The sequence below is a fragment of the Rattus norvegicus genome, chromosome 8 (genome assembly GCF_036323735.1).
Source record: "Rattus norvegicus strain BN/NHsdMcwi chromosome 8, GRCr8, whole genome shotgun sequence".
Taxonomy (NCBI): domain Eukaryota; kingdom Metazoa; phylum Chordata; class Mammalia; order Rodentia; family Muridae; genus Rattus; species Rattus norvegicus.
The window spans coordinates 47,727,470-47,746,069 of record NC_086026.1 but is presented as its reverse complement, the minus strand read 5'-3'; the positions used below and the strand labels follow the sequence as shown (position 1 = coordinate 47,746,069).

At 38.3% G+C, this 18,600-nt stretch overlaps 1 protein-coding gene across 8 annotated transcripts in view; it reads right to left on the bottom strand.

Annotated features, from left to right (window-relative positions):
• Positions 1-222: 222 nt before the first annotated feature.
• Positions 223-18,600, bottom strand: part of Vwa5a (von Willebrand factor A domain containing 5A) — a 33,496-nt gene continuing 15,118 nt past the window's right edge. For 2 of the 8 annotated variants that reach the window (XM_039081323.2, XM_063265318.1), the window contains 9 exons: positions 18,035-18,149; positions 17,153-17,317; positions 16,771-16,871; positions 16,213-16,472; positions 14,659-14,727; positions 14,467-14,583; positions 13,877-14,007; positions 11,757-11,883; positions 9,771-11,289 (listed from right to left, as the gene is read on the bottom strand). In XM_039081323.2, the coding sequence (XP_038937251.1) occupies positions 11,210-11,289; positions 11,757-11,883; positions 13,877-14,007; positions 14,467-14,583; positions 14,659-14,727; positions 16,213-16,472; positions 16,771-16,871; positions 17,153-17,317; positions 18,035-18,149 (1,165 nt within the window). In that variant the 3' untranslated portion in view covers positions 9,771-11,209. Of the gene's footprint in view, positions 2,607-9,748; positions 11,884-13,876; positions 14,008-14,466; positions 14,584-14,658; positions 14,728-16,212; positions 16,473-16,770; positions 16,872-17,152; positions 17,318-18,034; positions 18,150-18,600 lie in introns of those variants that run through there. The other 6 variants (XM_063265319.1, NM_001393948.1, XM_063265315.1 and 3 more) reach the window with 4 other exon arrangements.

The following is an 18,600-nucleotide window of genomic DNA, read 5'->3' as shown; positions in this document are numbered from 1 at the left end:
AGGTCACCATATTCCCCAGCTCAGCCTGGCCTTCTGGGTTCCTGATTTGATAAAAAGAGAACTAGACTCTATCTGAAAACAAAATAAATAAACAGTTCAGTTTCCTTCAAGCTAGCTCATATGAGCTGATCGAGTTAATTTGCTGAAATAGACAAGAGTCACTATGAACAGTCCATTCCTCTAGTCCAAGAACAATGAACGGGATGCATATGAACCTTGCAATGAGAAGGTATAACTAATTTTATTTTCCTGCAAATACATTACCTTCCGAATGGCATGCACTTAAACAATATGAGTCTCAAACATTGCCCTGCTACGTGTCCAAGATGCAGAAATATGTGCGTCTCCCTAGAACATACTCCTTAGCCATTTTTCACTTAAAATAAGTTAACAAATAAACTCAGAATATTATAGTCAATCCCTCCTGTGTGAAATCCACTCTTGGACTTAGAAAAATCTATGATATACTGTTTGTTTCCTTTCATCCTTGGCTACTGCATGAATGCTGACCTACTCTATTCTCGGTACTTCTTAGTTTTCCCAGTAGGTTCCCATTGTTATCACCCAGAGTTCTTCATTTTTTCATTCTCATGTTAAGCACACAGTCACTCATTAAATGCTATCTGTCTGAGCTCTTTATAAAAGAAGCAAGGCACCATACTTTAAAAATTTTTGTGACTGTCTGAACAGCTACAGGCTATGCCCTGGAGCAGTGAAAATGTGGGCCGGAGAGTATTAACAATGGTTGGACATGAACTAAACATTAAATATTATGAGACTTCTGAACTCCCCTCACAATCTTGTGTTAACTGTCAGGAATATATGCAGCTGAAATTGTAGTACCCCTTACAAATACTGAAACTACGTCATTACGGATGATTAATAAGGATTAGCAAAGTTCTTGGGAAAATTAGTTGGGCAAAATTAATAACAAATATCCAAAACCCAAATGTATTCATTTTATAAAAAGAACTAATTGGATTCTTCCACATATCATAAAGACAACTTCAATTACAGAGGCACCAACATTCTTTATACATGCAAATAAACAGGGATGCCTGAGTATAAATCAGAGAAAACAAGCAAAAGTCTGTATCCATCATTTAAAAGGTCAATATTATATCCAATCATTAAGGTATTATTAGATTTTCCTAAATCTATTAACATAATCCTTGATCGTTTATATGCAGAAAGAGTTGTTTTGCACAGAGATGTCTGAGAGATGTTGGTTTTAACAAATACTACTCATATCTGAACACCTCCAATTCAAGTGAGCCCTCCATACCCTTCCTTTGATAAGCAGAGACCATCAAAGTTGCTGTGTTTCATTTATTATCAGATACCATGGTGTTCTGTGATTCCATAGGCTCATTAGGTTGCTCAATTGATTTCAGGAAAATTCATTCCTTAAGGATCAGAGAGTTCCAAGTGTGTTACATGTTAGTATGTAAGGGGCAGGGGTTGACAGTGAGACCCTGGCAGAAGTTTAAATACTCAAATCTGTAGTCCTGGAAACGGTTTTGTTTATCCTAGTGGAATAATTGGAACTCATGTTTCCTTTTATTACTAGAGCGGTGTGCTAAAGGTAAAAAGACTTTCCTTGTTTACTTATGAAGAATCATATCTTGTGGGGCATATGCAATCAAGACCAGAACACTCTCGTCCTGGATGAGGAACTTAAAGCATTCTTAAAGTTCTCTTAGGCACAGCCTAGAGTTCAGAGATAGCTTTGAGAGAGCTATTAGTTTGTCACCTCTATTCATCTTTAAATTGTAGAATTATGGTTATGGTTTCGTTGCAAAGAGATGTTACAAAGTGGGGAATATATTCCTGCAAGACTATTTGTAGAGCAGGGAACACTTTAATTCTTATATTAAAGTGTCCCTCCACTTGTTGTCTTTTGTATTGTTAAGACTCAATTACATCATTCATTTCATCATTTCAAAATGATCTAAATATACATTTAAAGACGAAAGGTCATTACTTTATATTTTAAAAGGATTTTACACAGATTTTTTTCTGATGCAAAATATTGTTCCAAAATGGAGATTGAGACACAACCAAAAGTTAAAAAATATCATGAGATGTTTATGGAAGTTAAAACTTAGAAATGATTTATGTTTTTAAAAACCTGCCTAAAGAGCAAAGATTTTATATTTAATCAAAATAATTGTGTATTCTTTCCATCGAGTTTCCAATTAGGAAATTAAGTTTTGACAGACTCAAGGATTATTTAAAACTCAGTCCTTACTGACTGACCTTCATCTAAGTGTTATTTTATACTGTTTATTCTTCAAGTCTGGTGTACTTGACATTCTATATTTCAGTAATCACACATGGAGGCCAAAGCCAATGTGACCACTATCACAACCAATATTTTGGAAATTTCCAATATGGTAGCTAAATTACAGAGAATGATCAGATACCTTCAAACTAGCCTGAAACTCAGAAATCACTAATCCTTGTCTTCAAAGAGGCCATACAGACTTTGGAAATTGGACTTCACCCATTGTACATTCCTCAAAGTGGTGGGGATCAATACAGAAGAAAATATCTTCAGTGCTTGCAGGGAAGCCACAATGCAGACAAGACCAGCAACAGTTGACCTTAGGAGTAAAGGGGAGTAGTTAAAATATCAGCATCAGGCCGGCTTCACACTCTAGCCGGAAAGCAAAGCCAAACAACATAATGATCTTCAGTAATACTGAACGTAAAGGACTGCAATACCAAAAACTAGACAAGACTGTAGAATGTCACAAGGAATCAGTGCTTATAGACCAGCCCATGAAACTCTTAATATGGGCTATTATCATTCAGAAAAGATAACCATAGCCAAGCCAACTGTAATATAAGGATAAATTCCCTCTTGACACCCCAGCTGCAAGGTAGAATGCACAACCATACCTCTCCGAAAAATCTAAAGCCCCCCTCTTCCACTAATACATGAACTGGAGAAAGAGTTTTGTCACACATTGTAAGGAGGGGAAAACATGGTTTATTAAATATAAGTAAAGGAAGACTGGTAACAACTTTCAATTCTCCCAAAAGTTTTCTCATACTACAGCTCTCAGGGGAGATTTGAAACAAAGGATGGTGTAGAGAGAATGGTAGGCAGATTCACACAGTATATCTATCAGTTAACAGAATGACTAGAAATTAATTCCTACCAAAGCTATGTGTAAAAAACACAACAGGCACAGAATATGCTGATGCTAGGTAAATATCTTACAAAGCCTCATCTCATAGTCACCTCATAGATAACTTGTGGCCTAGGGGAGATGAGCAACTGTAATTTTTTTTCCAGTTCACTAACCTGTTTTTATCCCTGAGGAATCCTTTGCTTACTTTTCCTTCCTTCCTTCCTTCCTTCCTTCCTTCCTTCCTTCCTTCCTTCCTTCCTTCCTTCCTTCTTCCTTCTTTCCTTCCTTCTCCTCCTCCCTTTGTCTTCTCTTCTCTTCTCTTCTCTTCTCTTCTCTTCTCTTCTCTTCTCTTCTCTTCTCTTCTCCTCTCTCTCTTCTCCCCTCTCTCCTCTCTCCCTCTCTCTGTCTCCAATCTCTTTCTTTTTTCCTTCTTTCATCCCTTTATTCTTTGTTTCTTTATGTATTTATTTCAACAAAAGTTCTTCCTTTTTATTAAAATCCACAGATGTCTGATCCTATATCTTTTCTAGACAGAAGAACCTAATAATCTCAGCTGGTACCCCAAGATTCTGATCTAAGACCTAACCACCTCAAACCTGTGAATCAGCTCACAAACTTACTTATCTATGTGCATGAACCTGGTTGGGGGGATGAAGCGGGGACATTTGTGTACAAGCCAGAGCTGGACATTGGGTGTTTATTTTGGGATGAATTATAATGATAATTTGGCATGCACTGTTTAAACTTGCTGAGAGCAGACTCTAAGCACAAGATGGACTATCCTTACCTCACGGTTGCTACTGCAGTTCCTCTCCTCCAATTTTTTGCAGTCCCTTATGTATACAATAACATCAAGTGCTAATACTTTTATTTTTGCTAATTTTTATCCCCTTGATCTCTTTTCATTGTTTTATTGTTCTAGCTAGAATTTCAAGTACTATATTGAATAGATGTGGGGAGAATGCTCATCCTTTTCTTGTCTCTGATTTTAGTGGGATTGCTTCATGTATCTCTATATTTAAGTTGTTATTGGCTGTTGGTTTACAGGAAACTGCTTGTATTTTGTTTAGGTATAGGCCTTGAATTCAGGATCTCTTCAATATTTTTAATATAAAGGGTTGTTGTATTTTGTAAAATTCTTTCACAGCATCTAAGGAGATGATTATGTGACTTTTTTTCCTTTGAATTTGCTTCTATAGTGTATTACATTAATTGATTTTCATATATTGAACAAATCTTGTACCCCTGGGATGAAGCTACTTCATTGTGGTGAATAATGGTTTTGATGTGTTCTAGAATTCAGCTTGCAATAATTTTATTGAGTATTTTTCCATTGACATTCATAAATGAAATTGGTCTGAAGTTCTCTCTTTTTTTTCTTGCATTCTTCTGTGGTTTAGGCATCACAGTAATTATTGTTTCATTGAATGAATTAGGTAATGTTCCTCTACTTCTATTTTATGAAATAGTTTGGGGAATATTAGTATTAGGTCTTCTTTGAATGTCTGGTAGAATTTACATTAAAATCATCTGGTTGTGAGCTTTTTTTTTTTTTTTTTTTGGTTAGGAGGTTTTTAATGACTTCTATTTCCTCAGGGGGTACTTACTGGCCTGTCCAGAGAGCTTACCTGCTCTTGATTTAACTTTGTATGTGGTATCTATCGGTCTAAAAATGTCACCCGTTTCATCTTGATTTTCCAGTTTTGTTGTATAGGTTTTTGTAGTAGGATCCCATGATTTTTGTTTTAAATTTCCTCCATTTCTGTTGTTATATCTCTGTTTTCATTTCTGATTTTTTTTTAATTTGGATACACTTATGGGTCCTTTAGTTAGTGTGGCTAGGAGTTTATCTACCTTGTTGATTCTTTCAAAGAACCAGCTTTTGGTTTTGTTGATTCTTTGTCTCATTCTCTTTGTTTCTATTTGGTTGATTTCTGCACTAAGTTTGACTATGTCCTGCCTTCTACTCCTCTTGGGTGTGTTTGCTTTTTTTTGCTCTAGAGCTCTCAGGTATATTGTTAATTTGCTAGTGTGTAATCTTTCCAATTTCTTTACCAGGGCACTTAGTGCTATGAATTTTCCACTTAGCACTGTTTTCCTTGTTTCCAATAAGTTTGTGTATGTTGTTTCATCATTTACATTGAATTCCAAGAAGTCTTTAATTACTTTATTTCTTCTTTGACTAAGTTATCATTGAGTAGGGAGTTGTTCAATTTCCACATGTATGTGTGGTTTCTGCTGTATGTTTGTTTTCTTAGTGAAGACCAGTCTTAGGCCATGGTGATGTGACAAGATGCATGGGATTATTTCAATCTTCTTGTAAAAATTCAGACTTGTTTTCTGACTGATTTAATGTTCAATTTTGTAGAAAGCATCATGAGGTGTTTGGAAGAAGGTATATTCTTTTGTTTTAGGGTAAAATATTCTGTAGATATTTGTTAAAACAATTTGGTCATAACCTCTATTAGGTTCATTGTGTCTCTGTTTAGTTTCTGTTTCAACGACGTGTCCATTAATGACAATGAAGTGTTGAGGTCTCCCACTAATATTTCCTCGCTTTTAATATGTGTTTTGAGCTTTAGTAAATTTTATTTTATGAATTTGTGTGCCCTTGCATTTGGGGCATATGTGGTCAGAATTGAGACTTTCTCTTGGTGGATTCTTTTCTTTGATGAATATGAAGGTCATTTTTCATCTCACTAATAACTTTTGGTTGAAATTGTATTTTATTGGATATTAGAATGGGAACTCGAGCTTGTTTATTGGGGCTATTTGCTTGGAAGAACTATTTCCAGCCTTTAACTCTGAGGTACTGTCTGTCTTTGTTATTTAGGTATATTTACTATATGCAGCAAAATGCTGGATACTGTTTGAGTATCCTGTCTGTTAGCTTACGTCTTTTTGTAGGTGAGTTGAGTCCATTAATATTGAGATATTAAAACAGATGACTGTTGATTCCTGTTACATTTGTTTTTATAGGGGACATTATGTCCTGTGGTCCTCTCTATCTGGCTTTGTTTTGAGATGATTAATATCTTGTCTTTTCTTTGATGAGATACCTCCTTGTGTTGGAGTTCATTTTGTTTTGTTTATTTTTAGAATCCTCTGTATGGTTGGATTGATATGTTTGTTCTAGAATAACAGAGCTTTGCTGGGTATTATATCCTGGGCTGGCATTTGTGTTCTCTTAGAGTCTGCATGACCTCTGATCAGGCTTTCTGGCCTTAATCTCTCTTCTGTGAAGTCTGGTGCAATTCTGATACATTTGCCTTTATATGTTATTTAGCCCTGTTCCCTTGCAGCTTTTAGTATTCTTTGTTCTGAGCATATAGTGTTTTGATTGCCATTTGAGGAGAGGATCTTCTTTTCTGTTCCTATTTATTTGTTGTTCTATAGGCTTCTTGTATATTTATGGCCATTTTTTCTTTAGGTTGCAGAAGTTTTCTTAAATGATTTTGTTGAAGATGTTTTCAGGACATTTGAGGTGGGAATCTTCACTCTCCTATATTTCAATTATTCTTAAATTTGGTCTTTTCATTGTGCCCCGAATTTTATGCATATTTTGGGTTAGGAGTTTTTATGTTTTGAATTTTTTTGACAGTTGTGTCAATCTCTCCTAAGGTATCTTCTACACCTGAGATTCTCTTCTCTTGTATTCTGTTGGTGATACTTACATCTGTAATTTCTGACTTCTTTTCTAGATTTTCCATTTCCAGGGTTGCCTCCATTTGTGTTTTCTTTATTGTTCTGATTCTTTTAGGTCTTGTTCAACTCATACACCTATTTGTTTTTCTGTATTTCTTTAAGAAATTTATTTGTCTCCTTTTTAAATGCTTCTACTTGTTTACCTGTGTTTTTCTGTATTTCTTTCAGTGAGTTCTTCATGAGACAGGATTTTAGGTCAACTTCCTGATTTTCAGGTGTGTTATTTTATTCACTTCTGTGGTGGGAGAACTGGGTTCTGATGATGCTCATGTATTTTGGCTTCTGTTGCTTACAGAGTTGTGCTTGCCTTTCATTATCTGGTTATCCCTGGTGTTTGCTAGCCTGGGTGATTCTGTCTGCAGTCTGCCTCTTTTGTCCCTGGGTTGCATCAGGTCTCCTGGTAGGCCTGTGGCCCTTGCTGTAGCAGACCTCCTGTGGAGCCCTGTGACTGTGGGGTCTTCAGAGGGGCAGAAGAGCTTCTGATCTTTTGTCCTGGCTACAGCAGATCTTTTAAAAGGCCCGGAAACCGGGAAAGGGAATAACACTCGAAATGTATATAAGAAATACTCAAGTTAATAAAAAAAAATAAAAATAAAAAAAAAAAGGCCTTCAGGCTGTTCTATCTTCAGAGGAGCAGTCAAGCTGTTGGTCTGTATGTAACTGTTCTCCCAGGAGGCCTATGGACTATAGTTTCTGTTTCCCTGTGTGCAGCAGAACTCCAGGGAAGCTTTCAGAGTGTTGGTTCAGTTGCCATGCATGGTATGGAGCCCCTGGAAAGTCTTCAGACTGTGGTGTCAGTTGCCCAGTTACTTTGTGAGCAGCAGAACTCTTGAAATTCCTTTAGGCTGTGGTGTTATCGGGGAAGCAGACTAGCTAGCAGACTGCCCCAGGCAAAATGCACAGGCTGGAAGGGGAGTGGAATTTGGGTGGCTGGGGTTTTATGGGGTTAAGTTTCCCTAGTCCATTGGTCTCCATGGGCAGCTGTCACTCTTGGGCAGGGATTCTGCCAGTTGCCCTGTGTGCAGCAGACCTCCTGGGATGCCTTCAGCCTCTGCTGTCTTCAGGGGAGTTGACTAACTTCCAGTCTACCTTGGACAGTTAAACTATTTTTAACTTTCACAAAAATATTCTGCTGTGGAACTCTTGATCCAGATTCAAGCATTACTTTACATAACTTTCAGTGAGGCTTCCCCAGTCATTTCTTCCAGATATGGTGAAAACCCAAGTTGATGTTGTTTGCTGTCTTTGATCTCTAGCCTTTTACTTAACAGCCATACCCAAGTGGGTGCTGTGCTTTGCCTAGGCTAAATCAGGAACTTGAGCTTGTTCCTTCAACAAGGCTCGCCTAGTCATTACTGAAGGATGTTGAAAGTTCCAGATTTGATAGCATCTTGATGTCTACCTGCTGTTCGCTTATGTCCTTTTAGTTTCACCTATTGCAGGCTTAATAAACTCACTCATTCGAAATTTAAAGTGCAGCGGTCATAGATATTTGCTCTGGAAAAAACAGGAGTCTTCCTGGGTCACTCTCCATCTTGCTTCGGAGATAGTATTTATCACTAAACTCGGAGATTAAACCATCTAGTTGACCTGACCTGTGAGTTCTTTGGGATATTCTGTCTCTGTCTGCAAGCATTGGGATTAAAAACAGCTCTACCATATCAATTTTATTATATAGTCTTGGAGGATCCAAACTCAGGTCCTCAGACTTCCACACATGCAGTTTATACATTAGGTCGTCTCCCAATCAAAATCTGTTCCCTATTAAGCTAATTTTCTCAAGTATTTTGTCACAGTCTCAGAAAAGAAAAGGAGAAAGAACACTGATTGCCACAAGCATCCTCAATCCTAGCTGTTCTTCTCTATCTCTTGAGTTGAGCCTGTCTAGCAGCCTCATTCATAGCACAGGCTTCAGCTGAGAACTCCCAGTCATCTCTCAAGGTGTATACAGATTCAGGAGGAACACTTACCTCCTTGTATTAGTTAGACCAGTATACTCAGGAAATAGAAACAGAGACCTGGGATTAAAAATAAAACTAAATCTATTCAAGATATCCATAGTAGTTTGAAATGGAAAATGTATGAGCAATGCCTCTGTCTCTCTGTTCTATTCATCGTGATTTTCACCTTTCATCCAATACTTATGAACATAAAGCTTACTACTATGGTCCTGATAATCACTCAAAAACAAAAGTGAGTTGCCACCTAACAGTTCTGACAGGCAGGGGGCAAATGGAGGCCTATGGCAGCCAGTGGTTTCAGAAATTACTCAGCAGACTTTTCTCTGAGGGAACTAAGCTTAATGCACTAGGGCTGACTATCCCTGTAGCCAGGGAAGAACTCTTAACTCTTTTAACTCCTTGAACAAAGTGAGAAACAAAAGTAAAGAGAGAAAATTCACACACACACACACACACACACACACACACACACACACACACACCCGCACACACTGAGTAAATGAAGCAAAAGCCAGACTATAACAACTCATATATACAAATATATTACATGTTGACCGACAGACAGATGGACAGACATGTACATAGTTACACATTAACTGAATGGAGAAAAGTTACAGCAAGCAGTCTCCAAGCATGTTACATATACATACATACATACATACATACATACACACACACACACACACACACACACACACACACACACACAAACACACACACGCATATACCTGGTGAGTTACTAACAAGGTTCAAATAAGCAGGCTCCAAGTTTTTTGTGTATATATATAGTTGGTGGAAGGAGCAAGCTCCAGCACACACCCATACAAGCTTTACACATAAACATACAAACAAATTTGATGGGTGGAACAAAGTTCCAATGCACCCTCCCACAAACTTTACACCTATACATACATACATGCACATGTATCCATATATACATACATATTTGGAGATGGAAGAAGCAGAGGTTCAATGATTTTATTTTTTCCCATCTCTTATATATTCCAGCAAAATCTTTTAAGCAGTATAAAATTACAATTGGATTACATTCTCTTTTCCTTCTAGCGAATGACTACGAAAAAAAAAAAACAGGATGTTATACAATATCTTTAGAAGAAATAACATTATGTAATATAGGTAAAGAAGAAAAATTATTACCAAGAACCCATGTACATTCATAATTAAGCAACTTGTTATAGATTTAAAATGTGTAAGTAAACAAGATAATTTTTTTTCGCCCAGCTCTTCTTACTGGCAGGCTGAAATTTCCACTTACAAAGGAAGGACTGATTATTTCATTTATCTTGAAGAGTAAGCTCAGACAGATCTTTAATGAATCTGAAATCTAAACTTTTATATAAAAGTCGGTCATATCAATTAAAATCCTAAGAATGCATATCTACTCATCAGCAATTCTTATTGAATCGTATCAGGAAACAGAAGGCAAAAATAGACATAAAAAATCAATCATCACCAGTCCAGCCTCAGTGATCCTCATGTTAGCCCTTGTTGCCATTGTTCTTGTCCTCTGACCATAAACCATCCCTAGCTTAAATGTGCCTCTCAGAACTTCGAACTGTTCGCTAGGATTTTTTAAAACCGTGTCAATAGGAAAAAAAAAAACTTAACATAGGTTCACAAAACTTTATTTTTCCAAATAAAGATTCTAAGGGTAGTGGTCACTGCTGAAAATCTTCATCTCTAAGTTGTTTCCTAGGGTAGTAATTGAATCATTAATCTGCTCCACCACCAGTACTTGAAAGATATCAAACATTATTATCGTTTAGTGCCAATGACACTGCCCAGGGTGGTGCTGGAATCCTGCTTAGACTTTTCAAACAATCCTTAGTTTATGAAGAATGTGAAGGCAACAGGCAGAGCAAAAAAATCCATTCACAGCATGAGGTCCTCAGAACATGTAATCCTACAGGTCCTACCTCAACTGAGGAGCATCCATCGTGGCTGTGCTAACTGGTAGGCCGATCCCACGAGTTTAAAGCCATTTGTTGACCATACTACATGGCTCTGCATAGAGAGGCAATAACAGTAATGCAGGTTATTAACTCAAGCATTACCCATGGTCAACACTGCATGCTTACTCTAGATCTTATGCCAACCGTTATATCATAATTGGCTTGGAAAACTTCATGTGTCATTCTGCACATGAATAAAAGTCTCAAGGAAGAAAACATGTTGGGAGACCATGCTAACTTCTCACAGAAGAAATGATAGGGGTAGAAAATCAGATACAAAGGTACTAGGAATGATCACCAAGGCTGTCAGTATGTCCTTGTTATGACAAGAAAGAAAAGGGAAGGATAGAACCCCAAAGCTATCTCAGCTGAGGAGAAGTGAGGGACACAGGGGTAGCCAGGAAAGGCTCTCCTTTCATGGGTGACACCTTTAGACATCAAAGACAGCAGGATTCACAGATAATTTCAGGAGACTATTGGCAGCTTGAACGAGCATGGGGATAGAAGAGCCTGTGAGGAGAGGAAATAAGAGTCAGAGCTGTGGCAGAGGGGAGGGAGACTCTTTCCTCAGCCTTCCTTAATCATTCCTAGCATCCCCCTTCAACCTTGATTTAGTTTCCTGCAGTATCCCTGGATCTTCCACTTTCTTCTTCTCATTCTTCTTTAGTCACTTCTGTCCACAGGAACACAGCAATGAGGACACACTAAATATCCACGACCCTTCCTACATGTCTGGGGACACTCTTAGTCAGCTAAGTATCCCCACTTGTGCTCCTTCCCTTTGCTCAGCTTGTCCCAACTACCAAGCACATTCTTTGCCTAATCCTGAAAATGAAGGATTAGCTGGAGGGACAATGTTCTGAGACAGCATAGTTGGGACAGCCATAGGGACTCTTGAGTGCGCTGCAACACATAGAGGCATGGCTCCCTGGGATGCAAATGGAAAGAAGGAAAGGGCGGAGGGGTTGTGCCCCTACCTGCATGATCATGAAGCCAGGCCACAGCCTTCCGTTCCAGAAGCTCCCACTCACACTTTAAGTCCTGGCCATTGGCATGGAGCCAGAGCACAGCCAGGATTGTGGCCCAGGCTGAGGGGTCCCCATGCTGCAAAACAGAAGGAAATTCCTATGATTCTCCAGGCAGGGCAGGAAGTCACTCAAGAGGAAACAAATAGATTTACTATCACCTTCCTCAACATTCTGCTGCTACTTGACATTTCTTTCACTGTTCTTATTGGAAAGATAGCTCAAGATAGCTTTCCATTACTACTAAGAAAATGATTTAAGTATAATCATCTAGTGTAACCATCATCACAGTCCTCAAAACACTTCCAAACACCGAGTGCTCAAATAATTGGATGGTGGAAAGAGAAGAAAATGTAAATTTGACTTCTTTTATGGTATTATACTCATCAAATTTTGTCCTCAATTGCTGAAAAAAAAATCCCTAAGAATAATCAGTAGGACATTTCCAAACATAAATATACAAAAGCATAATACAAAAAAAGTACAAAAGTAAAAGTGTTTATCTAAAGTTAGTCTATGGATTACTATAGTCTAATAACGATGGATAATTGATTCTTGCCAGCTATTGATGTGGTCACAGCATAGGGAAAATGGCATATGGAAATCTGTAATCAGAGCCCACAAATGAGGCTCATCCTGAGGAACTTTGTTCTGACCTATTGTTCACACTGCCTGTGGCTTCCTGACACCTCTGTAGCCCACGTTGCCCTGTTCTCTGTAAGTTTTCTTTCTCTACTCTTACATCTGATGATTAAAAATCAGTTGCAATTCTTGAGTTTTATTCCTGCTGCATAGTTTTTATTACTGGTGTTAGTACTAATTACAAATCATGATCTATCTCTGATCTCTATCTCTATCTCTATTCTACTACACTCTATGCTTTTACTGAATAGAATACATGGCCTCCTATATACTGGTGTTGAGTTCTCTTGGTGATCTACTTCTCCAACTAGCAGCAGATCTCACTTTTGAAATGTTAAAAAGGAATTATCATTTTGACAAGTATCAACATGAAATAATTTTAATGAAATATTCCCATGGCTTTACTCCACATAATTACGTCAGTTTATAGGCTACAGTATAGATACCTCTACTGATTAAAAATTTCCCTAGCATTGGCATTCACCGCATTCCATAGGCTCAGTAAACAGGCCTGACGAGGAGATATGATAGAAGTAGTATAATCATAGAACATCTCAAGTTTATGTAACTGTGTTTCACATTTTAATTAGTCAAAATTGTATTTTTTCTTCAGTATTTGATGTACGTCTGTTATTGAAAAGATATTTTTCAAGTATATTTAGACCATTCAGAAGGTAATCTCAAAATTTGAAATAAAGTTTACTGGAGTCATCCTATTTGGGGACATAAAAACAGCAATCATAAGGGAATTATTGGAGGCCCATCCTATAATTGAATTTAGCTCTGCATTGTCTGGCTTACACAGTGTTTGTCTTCTTTTTTAAAGATTTATTTATTTTTATTTATATGAGTAAACTTTAGCTATCCTCAGACACACACCAGCAGAGTGCATCAGAAACCATTAAAGACGGTGGTGAGCCAGCATGTGGATGCTGGGGATTGATCTCAGGACCTCTGGAAGAGCAGTTAGTACACTTAACCACTGAGCCATCTCTCCAGTTTTCTTAATGGACAATTTCTTCATCTATATGTAGCTGCATAAACAGAATCTGCCTTAATTAACGGAAATGAGAATGAAATAAATATAAGGGTATTAAGTGATTAAAACTGCCTTCACATTTGGTGAAGACCAAAATTTTACCTTTTGCAGTATAGTCTCGGTGAATAAGATTAACACAGTATAGTATTTAGCTTTCCCTTTGACATCCATCATTCTAGCCATGGCTTACAGCAGATAGGCTCTTAATTCTGTGTTCTATATGTTCCAGATAAGTAGAAGTGATTTAATCTTCTGCCTATTAGAAGTTAATGTCACCTTTGCATTACCTATGTTCTTATTTCTTACCTGGGCCCTGGTTCACTCCAATTTTCATTATATTCCTGACTTCATGAAGCACACACCCTTCCCCTTGTTTCTTTTTGCATCTCACCTGAGAAGGGTTGGCAGCCTTGGTGTCTTCCAATGTAGTGCCCAGGATCTTGGTCAGATTTTCATCCAGCTTCCAGGAGCCATTTGCATTTTGCAGAAAAATCAGCTGCAACACAACATTCTCCCCAAATGCTTTATTTAAAAAAAAATGAAAAAAGAGGAGTGCCATGAGAAATTATAGAGTCACTGGCATCAAAGCCTACCTGAGGAAATAAGAGGCTGAAGTGAGGATTCTGCAGAAACATCTAAACTATTTTCAGTATATGATGGATGTCCAGATGGTCTGGGTTCCAAACACAGCAGTAGAGTCTGATGGAGCCAGTCCCTAAAGACATATGTAGGCAGAAATAGCCAATGGGCTTAAAAAACTAGAGGACACTCAACTACAGTATGTTGGAAGATATCAAATGCTATATTGTAGATTAATAAAGCTAGACCCATTCTGGCAAATACATGGGGATGTCAAATATCACCTCCCCTCTGATACCTCAATTAGGTTACCCCTAGGTAGTAAAAGCTCAAAAGTAAGAGCACTGAAGGTTAGTTAATGGATATCACCAATCAGAGACAATAAACCGATGACCATTTCACCTTTGTGTTCATTTTGCGAGTTGCTTTTCTCGTTCGAAGAATCTGCCACTCCCTGATTTTCTATGGGTGCTGGACTTGGCATGCTAGAATACACAGTGCCTGCGAGAACAAACATTGCTGAGAATCGTTTTAGAGACAGAAACTCCCTCAGATTGTAGAAATCTGTCTCCACAGACGCCTTGGGATACTAACTTTCATGTCCATATGGAACATAGTCTGCTGCACATAATCTACGTTTTAGGCGTGAGTTTTTAAAGGGACCTGAAAAACACAAAAGCACAGTGAATGCTGCAGTAGCCTCGGTGCTCCCTTGCACAAGCAAAGATGTAAAGAGTAGAAGCATAGAAGACATCAGCTCTACTGCCTGTATCAGCCTCCATTACTATGATGTACTATTCTCCCGTCTGTGTCGCTGCCTCCATACAGATACTCCCCACTGAGCCTTCATTCTCCTTCCTATTGAGATTTGAAAACCTTTCCCATGTGCTAACAACACGTGTGCAGCATCTTACCTTCAACACAAGAGAACTCTTCCAGGTAACATTTTAAATTAAGATACTTTTACTTCCTGTCCTACAAAGCTATTTTATCTGTCCCCTTCAAAAGGAGCTCTATTGTCCCCTGAGCATCCCGGTTCAGAAGGTAAGGTAGGCAATTTTCTCAGCTCGAGAAGATATTCTTCAGCTTTCTCTCTCACCTGGGTTATCTTCCATGTGTCCTCACATATGTCAACTCTCAACTACTTCATTTACCTCTGACCAGTACCCAAAGTAGAAAAAAGTCACACCACAGGCTTCCAGTGTCACCTATGCAACATTTGACCTTGCCTTCTTCAGATACAATGACTTTGGCTTGAAGGCTACCTCATGCCCTCAAGTCATTGCTATCATGCAGAATTCTTTGATTTGTCAGAAATACTTTAATATTAGTTTTAAAATACAAAACTAATATCCCTAGTGTTTTAACTTATTGTTTCCTAATTTAAAACATGGCTTTGACCTGACCTGTGCTTAGGACCCAATGTCTCTAATTTTTCCAAATATGTCAACTTCCTTCAAAGTTTATTTTTCATTCAAGCAAAACTGAAATTACACGTATCCCCACCCTTATCAGTATATCCAATCCATTGCCATAATTTCTAATTCAGGACTAAATGGTAAAACCATATGTTAGAAATCAGTTCAGTCCCGGGCCCACTTCAGTCTTCAATTAAAGCTCCTGACCCCTGCTACAAATTATTCACACAGCACAGAACTTTTACTAAAGTCTACGGATATTTTTTAAAAAATAGCATCAATTTAACTGGACCTCCTGCCATTCCCCCAAAAATATTTTTTTATTCCTAATAAGCCACTGTGTCCCTTTCTGATCTCTTCTGATTTCATAAATTCCTTATTCTACCACTAACATTAAAAGATTCGAGACATCTACCTGCCGTGTGGCCACAGATTCAAATTACTTGTCTTTTTAATCCAGTGTTTACAGATATTTCTGCATTGTAATAAGTCTTGTGCTCTTTTGTACTTCTACAAAAAATCACCTCTCCCAGTTGGACATAATATGCTTTTCTAGAAAATTTACAGCAAGCCATATACCTTGAGTGTAGAAAGATGAGGGAAGCCCAGGAAATCTAAGAAATGTATTTCAATTTAAATTTATGAGATTCAGAAACTTACCATGGCTTAAATGATGTACTTAAATATCTGAGATACAGTAAATACAAGCTTAGATTGGGATAAAACATACCTGTGAGACGACTGCATGACCTCATAAACATAGATGTAGATGTAGCTATCATTGGCCTAGGAATGACTCTGTGGGCCAGAGGGCCCTGCACTGGCTTGTTAAGCTCTTTGTTTATGGCAACAAAGGCTGTGAAGGAGCTGAGAACTCCAGACTGAAGGCTGATGTTCATCACATCCTTTTTCTCTTCTTTTGAGACTTCATGGGATCCCAAATCCTTGGTCTGAATCAAGAACTTTGCCGCCAACCGATGAATGGTAAAACTGAAAGAAGATACTTTAGAAAATTAAAAAAAAATAACTGCAAATCAAGTCCCCATGACTCTTAAAAGCTAGTGATTGCAGTCAGAAGGAAATGCGGAGAAAAAGAGTTTAAATGGATGAATCAGAAAGAGAAGAGCTTGAAGATACAGCAGAGGTCAAGTCTGGGAAGGACCTAACCGTCAAAGGTAGCACAATAAAGGAAGAGGAAGAAAGGGAAGGGAAGGGGTAGGGAGGGAAGGGAGAGGAGGGAGGGGAGGAAAGAAAGTGTGGAGAATAAGAAGCAAAGCTGAACGCTTACTTGGCATTTTCCTTGGGTTGTAGGGAAAATGCCACCTTGTTTTCCAGACTCTTGCCCTGGAGGGTGTGCTTGAGGCACACTGCTCCTCTGCTCTCCGCTTGCTACAAATGAGAGAAAAGCAGGGCTGACAAAACAGACACATGACCTGGAAAATGGTGAGAACTAGGGAAGCTCCTCAGATCAACAGGATGTCAGGCTAAGCTTCAGGCAAAGCGTCAGGCAGTGCAGGAGCTTTTAGCCATGGCGTACAGGAGTGGATGAGTGGCTGGCAGCCGGGACAGTCCCATATCTTGCAGAAATCCCAAGTGATCACCAGTGTTAATAAAAGCAGTGATACAGTCTCCCCTGATTAAAACAAAAAGGAATAAGAATAGGGACTCACAGGCATAGGCCCAGTCAGTTGGGCATAGATGATTAACCTCTGACCCCTAAAGATGGTAGGCTGCTCTGGAGAGAGCATGTTAACAGACAGACCAGGAGGCAATTCCCAACTCAGGGAGATATCATCCAATGCACACTGTAGCGCAAGCTTGAGAGACCCAAGAGCCTGTTGGAAGAGAGAGGAGGCAGAATTATACATAAGAATGATAATAATTACTGGCATCCATGGAGCATTTACCAGGACCTAGGACATATCAGGTCTAATAACCAGTACACAATGAGAAATGCTATTTTTTTTCCTCTACTTATGTGCATGGGGATGTTACACTTGAGAGATATAAAGGTGAAGATGTGTATGAAGGCAAGATATAAGAAAGGAGAACCGTGCGAAAGAGATAGAAAAGAGACACTAACAACATGGAAAGAGAGTTGTGAAATATACTTAGTGATATATTCCATTTTTTGTATTCTAATAAAGGAAGGAGACTTATGTTTTTGAGTCTATGAGACATACACAGTTGCTTGTCTTTTCGTTTGTGTCATTTGCATGAGAATGGATTTCTATTGAATTAATTCACAGTACAGTCTATGGTTCCAGATAGAGCAGCCAAACCTTTAACTTTTTTCCTCTCTGGTCTTCAAAACAAAAGTCAAAACGGCCTTAATTATCTCCTCTCTGGATTACCAGCAGCCACAGTCAGATGTCAGACTTCCAATGGGAGAACAGAACACAACTAAGAAGTGTAGCCTTTAGGTGTATAGCTTGAGATGCATGAGAATGTGTCCTTCAGGAGAATGAATCATCTGCCTTTGCAGCTGTCTTTTTGCCCTATCTCATGCCCACTCTGGATTATATAGCTCTGTAAACTCGGTCTGTTCTCACCTTAGCCTGCATCCTGTCCTTGCCTGTGATAAACTCTGCAGTGCCCCCTGATACCCGGGCGATGTTTTTGATTAAGCTGGTGGAGGCTCCTTGTCCAATACCAAATGAGAAACATCTGCAATGACAAAATGATGAACAATAGAAATGGATTCTCTATAGCAGAATTATCAACTTACATGGTCTGGTCAAAAACACATGAAGAGATAAGGTACTTACCTCAAAACCAGTGCAATGCTCTCATTTAGAAATTGTATTTTATTTTTATGGGCTATAATAAATGCCTAACTGATACAATTTAATATCATGAGTCTTCTATGAGGAAAGACATAATTTCATTTTGCTAATAAATATCTAGGGCCCAGAGAATTTGAAGTATCTGTCCTAAGGCTATTGTTACTACAGGGCAGATAGGGTACCAGTTAACTAGCAAGGTTGCGTATAAAACAATAACAGCAAAAAAAAAAAAAAAAAAAAAAACCCAAAATATCCTTACATTACTCATTAAACTCAATAGCATAATTTTTAATGGTGAGGTATTACATAAATAGTGATTACTAATATGATCA